The sequence below is a fragment of the Ambystoma mexicanum genome, chromosome 4p (assembly GCF_040938575.1).
Source record: "Ambystoma mexicanum isolate Mex_15411 chromosome 4p, UKY_AmexF1_1, whole genome shotgun sequence".
Taxonomy (NCBI): domain Eukaryota; kingdom Metazoa; phylum Chordata; class Amphibia; order Caudata; family Ambystomatidae; genus Ambystoma; species Ambystoma mexicanum.
The window spans coordinates 204,631,900-204,649,161 of record NC_090927.1 but is presented as its reverse complement, the minus strand read 5'-3'; the positions used below and the strand labels follow the sequence as shown (position 1 = coordinate 204,649,161).

Here is a 17,262-nt window from a genome sequence, read left to right as displayed (position 1 = left end):
GAATTGCTGTTTCCGGACGAGGAGGAAGGGTAGTTTATTCATGCAAGGGTATATTTAGCGCAAGAGTTGGACTTGAAGAGTGCAGGGAAACCCAGAAAGATGGGAGCTGTGTAAAGTTGCTGGGAATGAGTACAATGATTGTAAGATTAGAACAAAGATTCCAATGTCTTTAAACCATAAACATAACCGTTTGTTGAACAGTGTGTTCTCTATTCAGACCACTAATGGCTCATCTTCCATAAACTGCATTATTTCATTTAGACTGGAGTGCTGTTTTGAAGACTCAGCAGAGTCACTTGATTAAATAATAATACCTGCAACCATTCTCATGTTATTCTTTAACGTGTAACGTATTTCAACTACTGAAAGGCAGACTGTTGTTCTTTACTACATAGGTTTTTGCTTCTTGCTTCACTATTTAGGACATTGAGTCTTTGATGTCTGAAGGAAACAAGTCGAGAACAGTGGCTGCCACCAACATGAATGAAGAGAGCAGCCGGTCACACGCAGTCTTCATCATTATTCTGACGCACACTCTCCTTGATGTCCAGTCTGGGGTAAGCACCGCCAGGGAAAGCTATGTATGCGATTCAGAAGGAGCTGACCTGGCTGGCAAGCAACAGAGTGCTGTACCTGGGGTGCAGGGGTAGCGTAAGAGCCGGATCAGGGGGTAAGCACTGCCAAGGAAAGCTATGTCTGTGATTCATAAGGAGCTGACCTGGCTAGGAAGCAACGGAGCGCTGTACCTAGGGTCCAGGGGTAGCAGGAGAGCGGGATCAGGGGGAGCATGTGCTGGTGGGAGAGCGACCACAAAGCACGATATACACAGAAAGCAAAGGGATTCACTGTCTTCTTTATGTGATCTGTCATGGTACGCGTGCACAACTAGGTATCGCAACTGTGTCCAAAGATGTGGTGTAAAGTACATTTTTATGAAGCCCAGTGAATTCCTAAAGAAAATTAAAAGGCAGCTGGCATTGGTCTAGCATGCGTGCATACCAAGAGTAAAAGCCGCCCCCAAGTGTATTTGCATGTATGTGACCCTACCATTTCGTAATATGCTGTTCCTTAAAGAGAATTATATCAAAGGTAACTTTAATGGTAAGATGGTAAAATAAGAACAAATCATTCAATTCCCTTCCGCTTCTCTCTTCGTCATCCAGGGTTTTCCTTCCAAACATCCATTTATATTCAAACAGGAAAGGGCTGACATACATTGGCCACATCTAAAGGGATGCCTCGTCTTTAGGATTTTTATGCAGTAGGAATAGCCTTTTGTATTTCGCTGATTCCCTACCGACTGTGGTAAATCAGAATCCTGAGATCGGCAACGAGGCATTTTGAATAATTAGGTTCTTTATTTGAACACCAAAATAGCCTAGCTGTCCCTCTGGCCCGATCCTTACTGGGAGCTTTTGCTTACTGCAGCCTAAGCAGCCTAAGCAGAGCTGAGGAGGCTGCCTTCACTTTCATTTTACATTTTCTGTTCTCCCCAAGCCCAGGGATGCACAGAAAATGTAAATGAAGGCAAAAAGCCGAGGCGCACCAATTAAAAATATAACGTTGTTGTATTTGTGATTGCCGTCGTTGTTATTCTGACAGCGGCAGCATTCAGAATAACGTTTTTGGATTTATACAAAAACATTGTATTTCTAAACACTGCAGCATTTCTAAACACCCGCGTTGTGTTTCTGCCTACAGCAGCTTTCACTTTGGAGCTCTCGGGCTCTCCACGGAGCCCAAAGTGAAAGCTGCTGTAGGCAGAAACACAGCGGCATGGAAACACAGCCGTGTTGTGTTTCTGCCTGCCTTGGCTTTCACTTTGGGTCTTTTCACAAAGTTATAGCCACGGCAGGCAGAAACACAACGCGGTTGTGTTTCAAAAACGCTGCGGTTTTTCTTTCTAAGTTTCTCAGGCTCCTCCGGCTTGGAGGAGCGCGTGAAACTTAGAAAGAAAAACCGCAGCGTTTTTGAAACGCAACAAAGTGTTTGTTTGTGGTAGCTTCAGCTTGGAGCCCAGAGGGCTCCAAGCTGAAGCTACCGCAAACATAAATACGTTTTGAAAGCTGCGGTTTTATTTCTAAGTTTTCCGGACTCCTCCAGCCCGGAAAACTTAGAAAAAAAAACGCAGCTAGTGCTTATTAGTCTCTGGTCCCCGTCCTCCGAGTCCGGCACCAATGAAGCAAAAGCCACCCAGTGGTAGCTTTTGTTTACTACAGCTGGCTGTCTTTTGCTTCATTAGTGCCACAAACACAAACAAAATGGATGCCCCCTAGTGCTTGCAATTTTAAAGTTTGTGCTTCATTTGCTCGAAACTTTGCATAGGGACTTAAAAAAAAGTATATATTTTAGGTATTTGTTTTATTATTGGCCATCTTTTTGGCCAATAATATTTCTGACCGAACCATTCCTTTAAGGAAATAAACCTGCTGGGTTATTATTTATGGTCATGCTTTATTGTCTATAGTACTTTACCATTGCCTCCTCGTCCTCTTCCGTTTGTTCCCATTTTCCATCTCCTTATTGTGTGTGCGTTTACCAGGGTTCTCCCTCAAGTGACTGCTCTCTGCGCCATTTTCCTCTTTAAGCTGCTTCTCTGATGTATGGTTCCAGTTGCTCCTTCACCAGCCCAGTCTTTTCAGTCTCTCGGCACTGTCCTCACAGATTCAGCTGTTTGACCATGCCAACGGCTGCTCCTACCTGTTATCTCACCCCCATGGATGCAGCAGCACTTCTACTTCGTGTCTAATTGAAGTCCCCAAAAGTAGATGCCACTTAAATGTGGCTCCTACTTCTGGAATTCCCCTGTAACCAGATCAGTCTACTTAGGCAGTGTGCAGATGGTGCCGCATATAGACGCCATCTGTGCCGTCGGGCCCCTTTCCTGAACTCTAGCAAACTGTGTAGGCCGAGGACTTCTTTATGCCATCATACCCTAGACTCGTCCTTTATTCTACACCACCTTTTCTGACCACTTTATTTCCGGTCTATGCTGTTGTTCTCAGTTGCTAGTCGCACATTGCACATGGTTGGTGGCTTTTATTGTAAAGCAAGGAGCTGACTGTCCATGGGCGGATCTGATGATGGGTAAATCACCTTGAATTAGTGGGGCGCCTAGCTAGGTGAGGCAGACAGAGGGACGAGGGGACTGAGTGTGGAGCGAGCACCTCTACTCATAACCTCAAAAATGTCAGCCTTCCCTGGCCCTTTATTACATTTTTTAACACCCTTAACGTTTCTTAAATGAAGCAAATCCAGTCCTCAAAATACACGTTTGGCTTTTATTGACCCCTAAACATATATTCTTCTGAGCAGTTTGCTCACCTAATAAATGAGCTGGAGATGCCTCGGTCAATGGGGTCGACCAGTTCTTCAGAAGTTCCTCTGACTGTTTCTTGCCATCCTGGTTCATCTTGCAGGACTCCTTGCCCTTTGATACTGGGTGTTCTGTGATTCTGTTGGGTTTTCATCGGTGTCTCAAAGGATCTAGTCGCACTATGATCATCGAAGCAAGTGGGGCAAGAAAGTGGAGGCTTGATCACTCTTCTCTATGCAAAACACACCACGAGTCCCAGGACTCTTCATAAGGATTATAGGTGGGCCAATGTCACGGTGCTTTGGTACAAGGACTTACCTCGAGACAGGTGTTCCTCTTTCTGCATGCAGTGCCATTTTACCAATGCCTTGTCCCTGTTTTGTGGGGCATTTGTCGTTAGAACTTTGTCCAGTCCCTGAGTGTAGAAAGTCTATATTTAAGGGCGGACACAGACCATGGCACTACTTCCCTTACAGTAGGAAGTCTAGTAAAATGTAGACCCTAGCATGGTCGTCCCTGGCTCTACCACTAGATGTTAGGCCGCTCCTGAGATCCTCCTCTTGCATGTTCCCCGACCTTATGCTAATGAGGGGCTACATAGCAGAATGTGGTGGCCTAAGTGCATGCACCGATTACCTTATCCTTGATGCAAGACACTCAAGTGGCTGCTGTCCTACATATTCATACTCGTATTGCTGTTCAATTACAGCTTAGTACATCATGTCCATTATTAAAGCCTGTTGGCTGTTTCTTACTAGTATAAATTGCGAGCCATTAAAAATATATCACGGACTTGCCTTTAAGCAATCGGAGACATTAAGCTATCTGAGACTTTTCCATGTACTATTGTAACTAAGTGCCTCTGGCTGCTGTCAGCATTTCCATTTTCTTTATCGGCCAAAACTACTGGAGACGTTCAAAGAAGGAAGGAGCTTTATTGCCTTTTCAATATTTGATAATGCACTGCTTGACTTCCAGTAAGGAGTCGATAGTCGACTTTTCCTATCAAATGTAGTTTCGCCATCCTTGTGATAGGAATAAGACACTCGGAGGACTTCGATGTTAAAAAAAAAATCCCCTCTATTTGTTGGTCTACCATGCAAGCTTATGCAGCGTAGGCGATTTAACTGTACTTGGCAGATTTTTCTGTGCCGGGAACATTGCCACTGATTCACTCTTCCCTTTTCCTGTTATAATGATAATACATTTAACCAGGGCCTTTCTTGCTGCTATCTTTTACATCCCAAGACACCCATCATTACCACTTCCTCTATATGATTGCGTCGAGGAAGATCCGGACTCGGAGTAATGAAGATTACCGGCAAGTATTCAGCCATTCCCTCTGTACTCGCGTGGTATTTGCTTCCACTTTGCCAGATCTGCTCCTGTAAGGGAGATGGCAGTTCTTTCTCTCTCGAGACATTGTTCATGATGGCACATTGTGTTGACAGTCCACCAAGCGAATGTGGGCTGTGGCCTGTAGTGGTGGCGCTGTCTCTCAAGCAGAGGCGCTGCATTTGCACAAGAGTCCCACCGTTAGTAGACACAGGGAGCAGCAGGATTTAGGGCAACTTTAATATCATTTCCTTTTTTTTTTTGAGTTAATGATAGTGGAATGTGAACGTTGCTTGACAAAGATTTCACACAGCGGTTTTTCACGTCCTTGGACTTTTGCACCAATTTTTTTGCAAAAATAATGTTTCTGCCCTTTGAATACGTCTGCGGAAATCGGTGATCATTGACAGTCGAGTGCCATCGACACTAGTGGGACGCGTTTGCAATGAGTTCTCAAAACTGGACCAATGTGGTCTGTGTACAGGGACTGCTAAGCAGACCAGTGTCCTTGCTGGGCAACGCCTGGTAACCTGTGCCCCATGGCAGCCAGGCAGGGGAGAGGGGGAGCAGCAGCCCAACAACTGGGCCAGTGCTCCCCCTCCAAACTACAAAGGCGACGTGCAGTCGCCTAACTTGGAAACACAGAGGGAAGGGCATCAACACCTTGCCATCCTCCCACAGGGATGCAAAGCACCAGGTCCCCCAAAGACGGGAAGTAGGCGGGGAGCAGTTGTTAGGCACCATAAGGTGCAATTTGTTGTCTGCATCAGCCGGCCAGGGGGCTGCCACCACAGCCCCCCACCACACAGAAGGACCCAGGGGACAGCCCCTGGGTCCTATATAAGAAGCTGCTTTGACAGCAGAAAACAGAAGCAGTTTGTTGTCCCTGCACGGGGACCCAAACCAAAGAGTATTTTGTGCAGTCTCTTCTTTTTCCCAGAACCCTCCCACCCTAAGAAAAAGAATGAGAAGAAAGAGAAAGAAGACAGGTCACTGTACGGTGACCACACTGTCTTGGGACAAGAATGGCGGCACGGGTCAGAGGGGGGTAACCTCGGGACCCAATGCCCAAAAGTACAGTATATTATGGTTAATGTAATTATGATTGTTTTTGATATGACCATAACTGTGCAATAAAATCCCACGGTCTTTTATTGGCAACACTTACACAATGTTTTGCGTACTACCTGGGGGTGGGGGGAGCATGGGGCGTATTGTCAGCCAGGTCATGTTACCACTCTGCCTGCATATAGGTCCACTGGTTATTTCAAGGAACCCCCTGAATCGGCTTGTATATGTTTGAGCTAGCCCGGATCCCGCCACATTTCTTGTAGCTGAAATATGACTTTGCCCGGTCTTCCTTGATTGACCCAGCCCCCTTGCAGCTGGTGTTTACGGGAACATCTGCACATTGGGGCAAAGCACCATCCAGTCGAGCCGGATGTGCGCCCCCACCATCGGAATCCTGGCAGAGGCTTTGCAGCTTCGCTTTAGTTTCTTATTATAGGAACTTTGCTTGTATTAAGCATCACTATAGTTCTGCTCTCCTCTGTCGCACAGTCAGATTGGAAACTGCCCATCGTTTACAGGGGGTCGCTGGTATTAGTTTGCTGTTCTCAATGGCCTCAGTGTGTCTCTCCTTACCCAGCTGTCCACAGTAGCTTCGGTATACGTGATTCGAGGCCTGCACCTTAGGGTGCAAGAGGGTGTAACGCCCCTGCTCATTCCAAGGACATTCGTTGAAAACGCCTTTTCCTTTAAAGTGGCATTACATTGTAGAATGTGAATCATCGTTTGCAATGTTGATGAATTGCACTGGAAAATCACAGGCTGAACTGCTTCTAGGCACTAGACTGGTAACCTCGGCACTGGAGTTTCTCTGTAGTGGTAGGTTTTCATTTAAGGTACCCTACAGCCGTGTCGAATGTCCGTGTTTGGATGTACCATGCCCTCTTCCTTTGTAGCAGTGTGGGTAGCCCCTGCAGACATTTGGTGCTGCTGCTGTGCGAGTATACAGCTTGTTAAGAGTAATAATGAAGACTACGTTTTAATGTAGCGCTTAATGCTAAATTGATCCTGCTTGTGAACACGGCAATACTGGGCGTTGTTACCCATTGTAATGGTGCTCAATAAGGTTCATTTATCACGTTGGCCTTTTAAAGGAACGATCTCGAGAAATGTGCAACTTTCTTTCTGTCCTACTCGAACATTCATTCACCTGTACCAAGATGCAGTGCAATTTTCACAAACCTCACTCACCTAGCCTTTTTCACTGCCTTCCTGAATGTTCATCATCTCACCTACCCAGAACTACTCGCACTCCTACCCTACCACCGCTCATAGCCATTGCCTGTCAACCTAAAATCTGCCTGCCTTGGCCCTGCGACAGGCAACTTGACCTGTAGCTGTGTCCACCTGTTCATGATTTATTGTAGTGTCTACGACTCAAAAGATCACACACCTCTGTAACTCATGATGTTGCATCAAATGCATTGCCAGCATTTGGAAGTCCACCTTACCAAAGCAGATCTTGGTCACCCCTGGACTGCGTGGGCTTGTAGCTCCAACTGATCTTGCCCTTTTTTATATGCTACTAGCAGAATTATCTGTTCTCCGAAAGGGGTTCTGTAGACCAGCATGATAACACTGATTCTGTAGGCCGCTGTTCCGATTCGCTTATCGCTTGATGTGCTAGGCACTCTGAAGTAAACTACACTGAGAATGTGTGTGTGTGTGTGATGTTATGGGGGAAATGGGGAGGCGTGAGTTGGTGTGCTGCTGCATACGCGGACATTCTGTGCTCTCTCCCCACCAGTCGCCTCATCCTGATATTGTTCAGTTCGTTTCAGTGTAATGCGGTGCAACTTTCTTTGAAACTAGGACCTGGACCTCAAGTGTGTGAATGTGTTAAAGGGTTGGGGTTGGGTGGCCAGTAATGTCCGTTGGGCCCTAACAGGGGTAACTATGCCCCATTTGGTGCAGATTGGTGAAACAGTGTGGAGTTGCATAAGGAACAGCGGTTTGCCACAAACACATACATTTTGACTTTTATATACATATAGATGGCTTGTAATGTTCTCACAGGTGCTTTGAAGCAGACCCTCCACCGAGTCTGTGCCTTGCATACTCCAAATAAATAAATGTCAAATGTGAGCCTTATATTCACTGAAGACCTACAAAAACGTTGGCTAAAAGTGCTCAATAAGATTCCTTTTTGTTATAATTTCCTCCAAAGCAGAGGAGCAGTCTAAATGCTGCTCCTTTTATGCCATTGCTTGAATGAGGCCTATATGCACAATATAAGAATTAAATAACAGTAACAATGAGTATTTATAGTGAGGGCTTCGCAGTGGGAGAAAAGTATTATTTTTATCAAACCAGCCCAAGACTATGAGACGCACACAAGCGAGCTCTGTGCGTATGTGTGTAGCTTAACTGGGAGTGGGCCGAGCCTGCAATGATTTCGTATGGGAATTCCGCACGAACATACTCGCCGTTGCCACTTCAGGGGTTTCGACAGCGTTGTCCCATCCCCATTTAAGAGATCAAAGATCCAGCTTGATGCAAACAATTGCCGAAAAAGAATGGCCGTCTTCCCCGCCTATAAATCTCTTGGGAAGCCCTGCTCTCTTTCCCAGGACAGCTTCTTAAGGAATGGTACCACTGCCCTCGCCTCCCTGCCACGAGTGCCATGCCCAAACTGGTAGGCCTCTCTGCCGCTTTTCATTCCTTTGTGGGGACCGCAGGCTTGTAAAACCAGCTCCCTGCTGCCGCCTGCGGCCGTGCCCTGCGGGTCCATTGATCCGGGTGAATTTACTGTTGGCATCCGGGCAAGATGAGCATCCTTCATTCAGAGCTGCTTGACATTCAGAGGCAGAGGACAACGGTCCTGCTGAGAAGAGCCTGCATTTATAGGAGCTGGTCTTTCATCGATTTTCAGGCTCACAGGGGGAGCTCGGGCCCTTGGGACGACTACAAGGAGAGCCGTTTATTGCGTTTTTTGTTGTGCAGTTTTCGTGTTGCCTTTAGTGCCAGCTCCTAAAGGCAGTGTTTGTGTAAGGCTTGTTGCCCCATTGAAGTCTTGCAATTGTGTTCTTCATAGAATCTGCAAGATTTATGTCTGCGTCTCGCCATGGAAACTGTAAATTCTGACCTTCGCATTTTCAAATTGTTCCACTACTCTGCATTTTTTCTTTTTTTAATCTTTTGTGGCAGAGATGCTTATCACAAGATGTCAAGATTGGTTCCGATTTCTAAATTTTTTCTATTTTACTTGGTGTACTGACTGAAGCGTGCCTCCAAATGCAGTCTGCCCTAGTGTCATGGCAAGTTGCTAACACATTAATTTGTTTAATTTTAAATTAGACCCCTCTTTTCTTAGTGATGCGACATAGAGACAGTTAAACGCCATTTTCTAGTATAGGCTAGTTAAGGGTGTAAGTCTGTTTTGTTTCAGTGGGAGTCCAACAGCAGAGCAATGTGTCCTCCATGGTACCTACTCTTTGGCGTATACCGGTTCTTTTAACCTCCAGTTTCCCTACCCAGCTAGCAGAGCAGGCACGTTGCCACCTTAAATCCACAAAATTGCCAGCTTGACCATGGCACCTACACGCAATCTGAACAGTACGAGATAACCTCGGCAACACACGTTTTCTTATGTTTCCCTCTAAAAGGTTAAATGGTTTGCTCGCCTGACCCTTTTAACTTGTGTAATTTGTAAGGGTATTTACAACGCAGTTAAGCGCGGACCCGGGATCGAACCTGTGTTGCTCCACGTCGTCTTACTTCCAAGGCGAGTACATTGCCCCTGAGCTATCATCCCGACCTTCAGGTTATACACAGGTCTCAGGAAAGAGCATATAAACTCATAAGCCATGGGACCCACACTAGTCTGCAAATAGATTTGAAGAAAAATACATTTTTGAACTTTTGTACGTGTCGCTTTCTTGGTGTTTTTCCAACATTGTTTATTATTCTAGCATACTTTTCTGTGGTCTGTACGAAAGAGAACTTCTGAAATTCATAAGTATAATGATATTGACTTCACCCGATGCTTCACGTCATGAAATCATCTTAAGTGCCATCACGTTATCTTGAATTAGATGCTGGACCACTGACGGAAGCAGAGGCGCTGGAGTCTCAGCTCTGTTTGACATGAGTGGAGTGTGGGGCTGAGCCTGCAGATCCCCACCAGCTCTCTTGAGGGCCCCCTTTGCGCTTCATTCCCATCCAGCTGGGGCTTAACATAAGGAATTTCACCAGAATGGCAAGCTTGGTTTGACAGGAGAATTTGTCAAAAGGACACAGCTCTGTTATTGAGATCCACACCCCAAGGCCCACTCCTGCCAGTGACAAGGATGCCGTTTCTCAGCAGCTCCTCTGGCCTTGCACTGCTAACTCTGAATAATGGAATGAGGGCTCAATGTGGTGGCTGGACTGGTCGAGTCTGGCTTACTGTGCGAACTGGGCACACTACACCTGCCTTGTGGGCTAATTGACGAATCAAGAGCATTCGCAACATAACCCAAGGATGCAGAAGGAGGAGACTGACGCACAAGTGACATAGTGATTGCTATAGACTTTTTTATTTCACAAAAATAAAGACAAAACCTAACTTTCCTTATCCCTGATGGGTTTCCCTGCCTCAACTAAAATACTAAAGGGTTCTGTCAGAAGGTCGTTGTAAACTAAAGAGTCCACTGCCCTGTGTCAAAATCTCTAATTGTGTCCCTTACACTTGTAACTAAACTAGAAGGATGTGTCCATGTTCTTGGTGCAGGAGAATGGCCCCCTTCTCCTGGACTGAGTGACATAGTTCTGGTTGCATGCTCTTAACCAGGAGGAATGACTCCCTTCCCCTGGCCCGATACTTCAAAATAAAGGACTGCCAATCGTAGAACAGTCTGTATCAGAAAGATCACTGGTTCATCCCTCGAGGGAGAATGACTCACTTCCCCTGAATCACTTGTTCCTAACACAGTACTTGTCTTGCCAGGGGAATTACTCCCTTCCCCTGGCCTCAAGGTTCCGTACTCAGTTCTCTAAATTACAAAGAGAATGGCACCCTTCTATTGGCTCTGGCCTTTTTCCACCCTTGGGGAAATTACTCCCTTCCCCAGGCTTCTTGGGTTTTCCCCGTGGATGTAGCACTACCAGGAGAATTACGCCCTTCTCCTGGTTCTTGGTTTCACAGTCAAATTTGCCCTCAGCGATACTCGGGTGGGGGGGGGTGGATGAATCCCTTCCCCTGATGATACCCGTTTCACTGCTTTCCTTCTTTCTTAACAGTTCATATACAAGTATGATCCTTGACCCAGCTTACCCAGATAGCAAACTTGGTCTCCGCGTTTGCCAAGTACAGCTATGAGGAAGATGACTTGTATCTTTCTCCTTGTTTGGGTGCGGGCCCCACACCCATATTTCTCTGCTCTGATGATTTGGCAGACTTGGTTCACTTTCCTGCCAAGTACTGTCACAAGGAAGATGACTTGCCTATGCCTAACTGTCAGGGTCCCAGACCTTTCTTATCTGTCTTGTGGGATTCCCCTACCCCCCCTTATAGTTCTTATGTGTGACTCTTCTGCCCCTCTAGCGAGTCTGTAGCTGCCTGCTCGCTCCTAGGCAGAGAGCTGCTTCTGCCCACCCGGTGACTATCCCTATGCCCCCTCCTGCTTTCCCGTACCACCAGTTACCTTGCTTTGGGACTCTGTACCTTGCCGGGGCTTTCTGGGGCTGGATTATGGCTCTCTGCTTCACCGAGCTCTCGTCAATGGTGTCTGTGGTCGTTCGGCGTCTCCTGTTCTCGAGCTGCTAGTTTTCCTTCTTCTGAGCTGGTGATACGGCTCTGTTCCTGCGAAGCCCTACAGGAAGTCCGCAGCTCCCCACCTGCGTCCTCCTTTCCGTGTATGTTCCGGGACAGGATTCAAATCTCCCGTGCTGGAGAACCCTTGCACCTGATGCCTCCTTTGACTGTATTTGACAAAAGCTCCAAGTCCTCTGTCGACCTTTTATATTATGTTGGAAGCATACTCTTGGTGAAAGGGGTAATTCCTTCTTCTGTTTCCCGGGTGTGATCTACATTGTTTCTGCAGGACCACCTCATATCAGTCCTAGATCTACTTGGGTGTAGTGCGTTTCGTTTCGTCCCAGTATTTCCTAGGTAGACAAGGTCTTCGGTTTTACAAAAGTGCATGTCTCTACGAGGAACTGGCCTCTCAGAAGAGAAGAAAGAAGAGTGAGGATGTGTGGTTGTGGTTTCCCGGACCGTACCCTAGATGGTCGTCCCTGTTCCCAGAGGGAGAGTCTCTACCCATGAGATCTGCCGTGCACCACCCTTCAGGGGGGACTCTTGGGTAGCGGCCTCACCACTCTGGCCTCATGGGAAGGGGCTCCCCCTTGGGAAGAAGTGATGACCTCTAGGGATTTGTTACAACCCCTTCTCCCCAGGGGGAAACCTCCCTTTGAGGCTAGGGAGGGGAGACCGCTCCACAAGACCCTCCCAAGGGGACAGGTCAAGTGGGACCTCACTGGGCGCGACTCCCCTCTAGGGGCCAAGGACTCTCATTCCCATGAGGAACTCCTTATACCACCAACAATATCTGCTTTTATGGGATTATCTTCTATACCAAGTCAAACGTCTTCTTTTTCTATTGACTTCAGGTAATGCTGGATCAACTATGAAATATGAAGTCAAACAGAACCCCCATTTGCATTGTGACTAACGAGTAACTGAGATGAATCGCTTGAGAGAAAAGAGATCCATACGCAGGGGAAGCCCTCTGACGTTGATAAACCTTGGAGGGGTGGAGTAGTGAGGAACCGCAGAACCAGTGGTTGTCGGCGAAGGACAGAATGCCAGCCAAGAACGCCGGAAGACTAGTGTTGCAAGGAAGGGCGAATCCACTGGCAGGACGAAGTCCAGGAGACCATCCATCGTGGTGGCATGACCACGGTGGGCCTGGGGTCCGACCGGTGCAGAAACCAACAAGAGTGGGAGAAGCGAAATCTCCCCTTGTATGAGCGACGTTGAACAGCCCTAGTTGACTAGATGCTCGGAGGCACTCTGTGCAGAATACAGAAGAACCTGAGTGAATTCGCTCAGTCTCAATTCCAGACCATGGGCCAACCAGATTGTGGTCTTCCTGTGCTCTGGCTGGCTCTAATGGAAATTGCCACACCTATGCTAACAGGGTAATCTAGTATCCAGCCATACTCCAGTAAATGAGTACTATAAACTGTCACTGCTTTACGTGGGCATTATACAATCTTGCACTGCTGGGTGTAATGGAATCTGCCAGTACCGTGCACGCTAATGTAATCCAGCACTGCTGTGCTAAGGGGACCTGCAGGCAAAATCACAAGAGGCTGTGGATGACGAGGTCAAAGCATGGTCCTCAACTTGGCTGTGATTTTCCAACAACCCAGCCATGGACCACAGTTTAAACTCCTAGATCTGTTGTTAGACTGTAATGCTAACTCTGTTCTTGACTCTAGATGTGTTATCTCAATTCTTCGATGCACCTTGGAAGGGATGGATTTTCCCGCTCAGGATATGATGCAGGCAGGTGTGCCTATGCGCCAGGAGCCCTTGTTGAGCTTTGTCTTTAACCATCTAATGCATGCAGTGCCGTCTCTTGCTGCATGGGGAGAGCCACCTAGCACACCACAAGGTGGATATGGCAACTTTCTGGGGTTTCAAAATCTCAACCCCATCATTATCATAGCGCTGATGGTTAGCACTGAGGAATTGAGCCTTGGAAAACGGCGTTTACCTACCTGTTACACTACTACTGCTGCAAGAATCTTCCTGACACTGAAGAGTGATGGCTGGAAGGCTTTGAATGAATGAAAAAACATTGAAACGCTCTGGGTGCTCCCCTAACCCCCATCCCTCCACTAACCTATTTCAGCCTGCCATGCCATTACAGAGGGGGTGAAGGCCATATGCAGATAAAGCTTGGTCCCATCCCAAAAAGAGCAGAACAGCTTTGCAAGCTGTTTTGCGAAAAATACCCCAAGTGAGACAGGATTGCTCAGACGTAGACCTTGAGCTTGCCATGCCTAGAGACCCACGCTACACATAACTGATGGTTGGTGTGGTGACACATGTATGAGATTGCTCATGGTCTGGTGCATAGGGGATGCACTTCTGCAGTTGCAGGACTGCCCCTTTGGGAGTGGGGCCAAGCCTGATTTGCATAACGTCTTCCCTCTACTGTAATGGTAGGACTGTTGGAAAGAGATGGTCTGGTGGGATTCCCAGAGCAATGCCAGATGTTGATTCATTCAAAACCGTGCCACCATGATCCTTCTGTTTTGCTCATGCCACTTGCCATAAATGGGTGTTTCATCCTCAGGTAGCATGCCCAATCTTCTGGAGCTGAGATGAAGTAGACCTTTTTGCCACTCTTTAAAATCTGCAGTATCGCCTCTTTGCAACTTGCATGGGGCAGGCCTCCTGCTCCCTTGGAGAATGCGTTCTCCTTCAGTGGGATTCCCTGCTCTGCTTTTCGTTCCCTCCTCTCCCTTTTACTGGGACTAGTGCCCAAACCCCGAGTGACCGTCATAAATTGATTTGTCTGTGTGAATGCACCTGAGTTAAGTGCTTCACCTCTTACATGTGGCTAGCCACCACTATGCAAGTTTAAATCCCGTAGCAGGGTTGGCGCAGCCTTTTATCCTGGCAAGGTCAATAAATTAAGTATGGTTAATTAGGGTGATGACACCCGGTAGTGTTTAGAAGCAGGAATAATCTGGCATGAAATGCTTGAGATGAACTCCTCTGGACTGGGGCAGGGAGCAGTCACAGGGCTGCTCCCTCAACTTTTACAAGACCTCTCTTGAGACCCAAGGAACTCCCCCGAGCCAGTGGGACTCAGCAACAGTACTCTCCAAAGGATGTTCCCTCCAGCTAGACTCAAATCAAAGACATGAAATCAAGCCTTTTCCCCTTAAGGGAATGGAGTTGAGCAGGACAGTAACGCCAAAGACTAAGAAACAAATGCACATCTCCTGCATGACTTTTAAAACAAGTTGGCATTATTCTCCCATTGTGGAATGCGTCAAGTGAGATCTATTAACACTTCACCACAAGAGACATTCACTAATAGAAACCCTTCCCCAGGATAACCTGAAGGTTTTCTGACTGAAGTGTCACATGATGGGAGAACAGAGGGACCCAGATTAAAATGGGCAAGGGTAGCTGTGGTCTTGAGGGGAGAGAGAGCACACATGGATCCCAGGGCAGTATAAAATCCATGATGGTGGCTAGCCCGGATCTAATTTTAGGCCAATATGTTTCAAAACATATGGCCTGGAGCATATGGTCCAATCGCAGTCCACCACAGCCACACATGCCAGGTGCAACTCGTAACATTAGGCACAATCCAAGTGGAGGAGAGATCAGTCTTTAAAAGGCAGCCAACCCAATTAGTCAGTGTCTAGTCATGGGAGAGCTGGCAGAAGAGCAGGCGACCCCTGTACTGGAGCCCCTGTGCAGAAGAATGTTCTAGCAGAGACTAGGAGGGACTGATGTGTGGTAAGGTGGCAGAAGAAGAAAATATGGAAAGATTGATTTGGAGAAAGCTTTTAGTGCCAGGGGAGGAAGAGTTTTGTGTAGCGCGAGGGATGTCCTTGCATGTTGGAGAATAATTGTTATGGGAGCATAGACAAAGGGGTAATTGTCTCGGAGGGGAAAGCAAAGAGTGTCCTAGCACTCCACAATCTAATGAAAAAGGCTGACTAGTCTGAGTCCATCGCAAAGACAGGACTGTGGTGTGGCAAGCCGAAAAAGGACTGTGCTTGAGGAGAGTCGAAACCTACATTCCACACCCCAGAGGTGGACACGTCCCCAGGCAGGGGATAGGGACACACCCTGAGGCATTCACATAATGAGGGAGAGGGTTGGGGTGGGGGCACATGTGCCCAGTGAGTGAGTGGGTGGGAGGGGGAAGGAGCAGGAGAGGTTGGGTAACACGCACTCCTGGATAGAGAGGGGGAGCTGGGAAAATGCCCAGTGAGAGTAGTGCACGCAGGGAGACGGAGGTGGACACACACACACAGGGTGAGGAGGCAGGGCACGTGCCTAGGGAGTGGAGGAGGGGGCACACGTCCAGGGAGTGAGACATGCACAGGGAGGGACCCAAGTCCACGGAGGGCGAGCGAGGCACCTGCCCAGGTAGCAGGAGTTGGACATGTGTCCGGGGAGCGGGACACGTGTGTGGGTAGAGGAGGGAGGGACATGTGCCCAGGGAGGCACCTACGCACTGGTATGTACATGCACAAAAAGTTGAAAGGGAAAGTTTGCAACGTTGCTTTGTTTACAGATTCATCTAAAGAGGTGATGGTGAGAGGAGCGTCATATGAAGGGGTGGAGAAGCCAGCACTACTTATAGAAGGCGCTAAACAGTAAGATGATCAAAGAGAAGGCAGATAGGATTTTCGATATGAAGAATCACTAGGAGTAGGAGTGGAGTCTGAAGAAAGGAAGATCAGTGGGAGAGTAGAAGAGCAGCAGGTGGAGACTGAGAACGTGCAGGGTTATGGTAGGGATAGGTGAAGGAATTAGCCTTTTGGTGAAGTATGCCGATAAAGACAGAGAAGACCAGATAATAAGAAGGTCCCCCAGGTAGAAGTTGTGGCAGTACATTGGGAGGATAGAGAATTTCAGTTGGGAGGCTGTCTAACCAGGTCCTGAGTGAGTGAGGGCGGTGGTGAGAAGACTAGAAAGAACCCTGTACAGAGCTTCGGTTGGCATCATGTCTTCCAGTGTCCGCAGGCCGAAGTGTCATGTCAACTCCACTATGACACCAACCAAAGAAGCAAACATTAGGCTCTAGTGCAGACTTGAGACTCAGAAGTGGGACTCCCCACTGTACGCTAGCTGCCCAAAAACATTGCCATGGAGATTACCAGAGAATGCTTGTGGGACTGAAACAGGAAAAATAATCTAGAGCTTTATTTTCCTTGGAATTCTTTATGGTTTATTTCAGACACACTGCACATACCTCACCATTCATTTTGTTATGTTAAGCCATCCAGAATTACCAGGTCCCGGCCATCAACATAACACAGGATATCTTACTTCAAACTCTTTGAATTTTCCTGCGTGACACTGATCTTTCCCACCCCTCCAGTCTATTCTTAGAACTCCTTGGTAAATGACCATTCGGACCATGTTTGAATTACTTTTATACATGTTACAAACCCTGACAGAATTGCTTTAGGACATCCTTGGAAAAATAAAATGCCTAATAAATAAATGTGTTGGGAAACTGGTGCCAGGTCTGGCCTAGGTGTGATCCATGTGCGCTTCTTGACAACTCGCTTCATCTGCTGATCAAAAAGCACCCCTACCATTATGCAAGCACCTAGAGACCTGTCTCAGCTTAACAGTCTGATGCAAAGCGTAGTAACCTTGAGCTCCCCCACGGACTGTCTGTACAAGCACATCCCTCTTGCTGCCACTACCCCCTTGCTAGAGTGGCTGGATCCCTGAAAGAAGGCTCTCAAATGGCTTCACACTCACCTGGATGAGGACACTTAAAACTATATTGCAGGAAATAGACCCACGGTATGGAATGCACCCTCACCCAATCACCAGATGTTGGAGT

General features: G+C 47.4%; 1 protein-coding gene across 1 annotated transcript in view; it reads left to right on the top strand.

Annotated features, from left to right (window-relative positions):
• Positions 1-17,262, top strand: part of KIF13B (kinesin family member 13B) — a 1,451,009-nt gene that overhangs the window by 596,224 nt on the left and 837,523 nt on the right. The window contains exon 8 of the mRNA XM_069605712.1: positions 423-557. Coding sequence (XP_069461813.1) covers positions 423-557 — 135 coding nt within the window. The remainder of the gene's footprint in view (positions 1-422; positions 558-17,262) is intronic.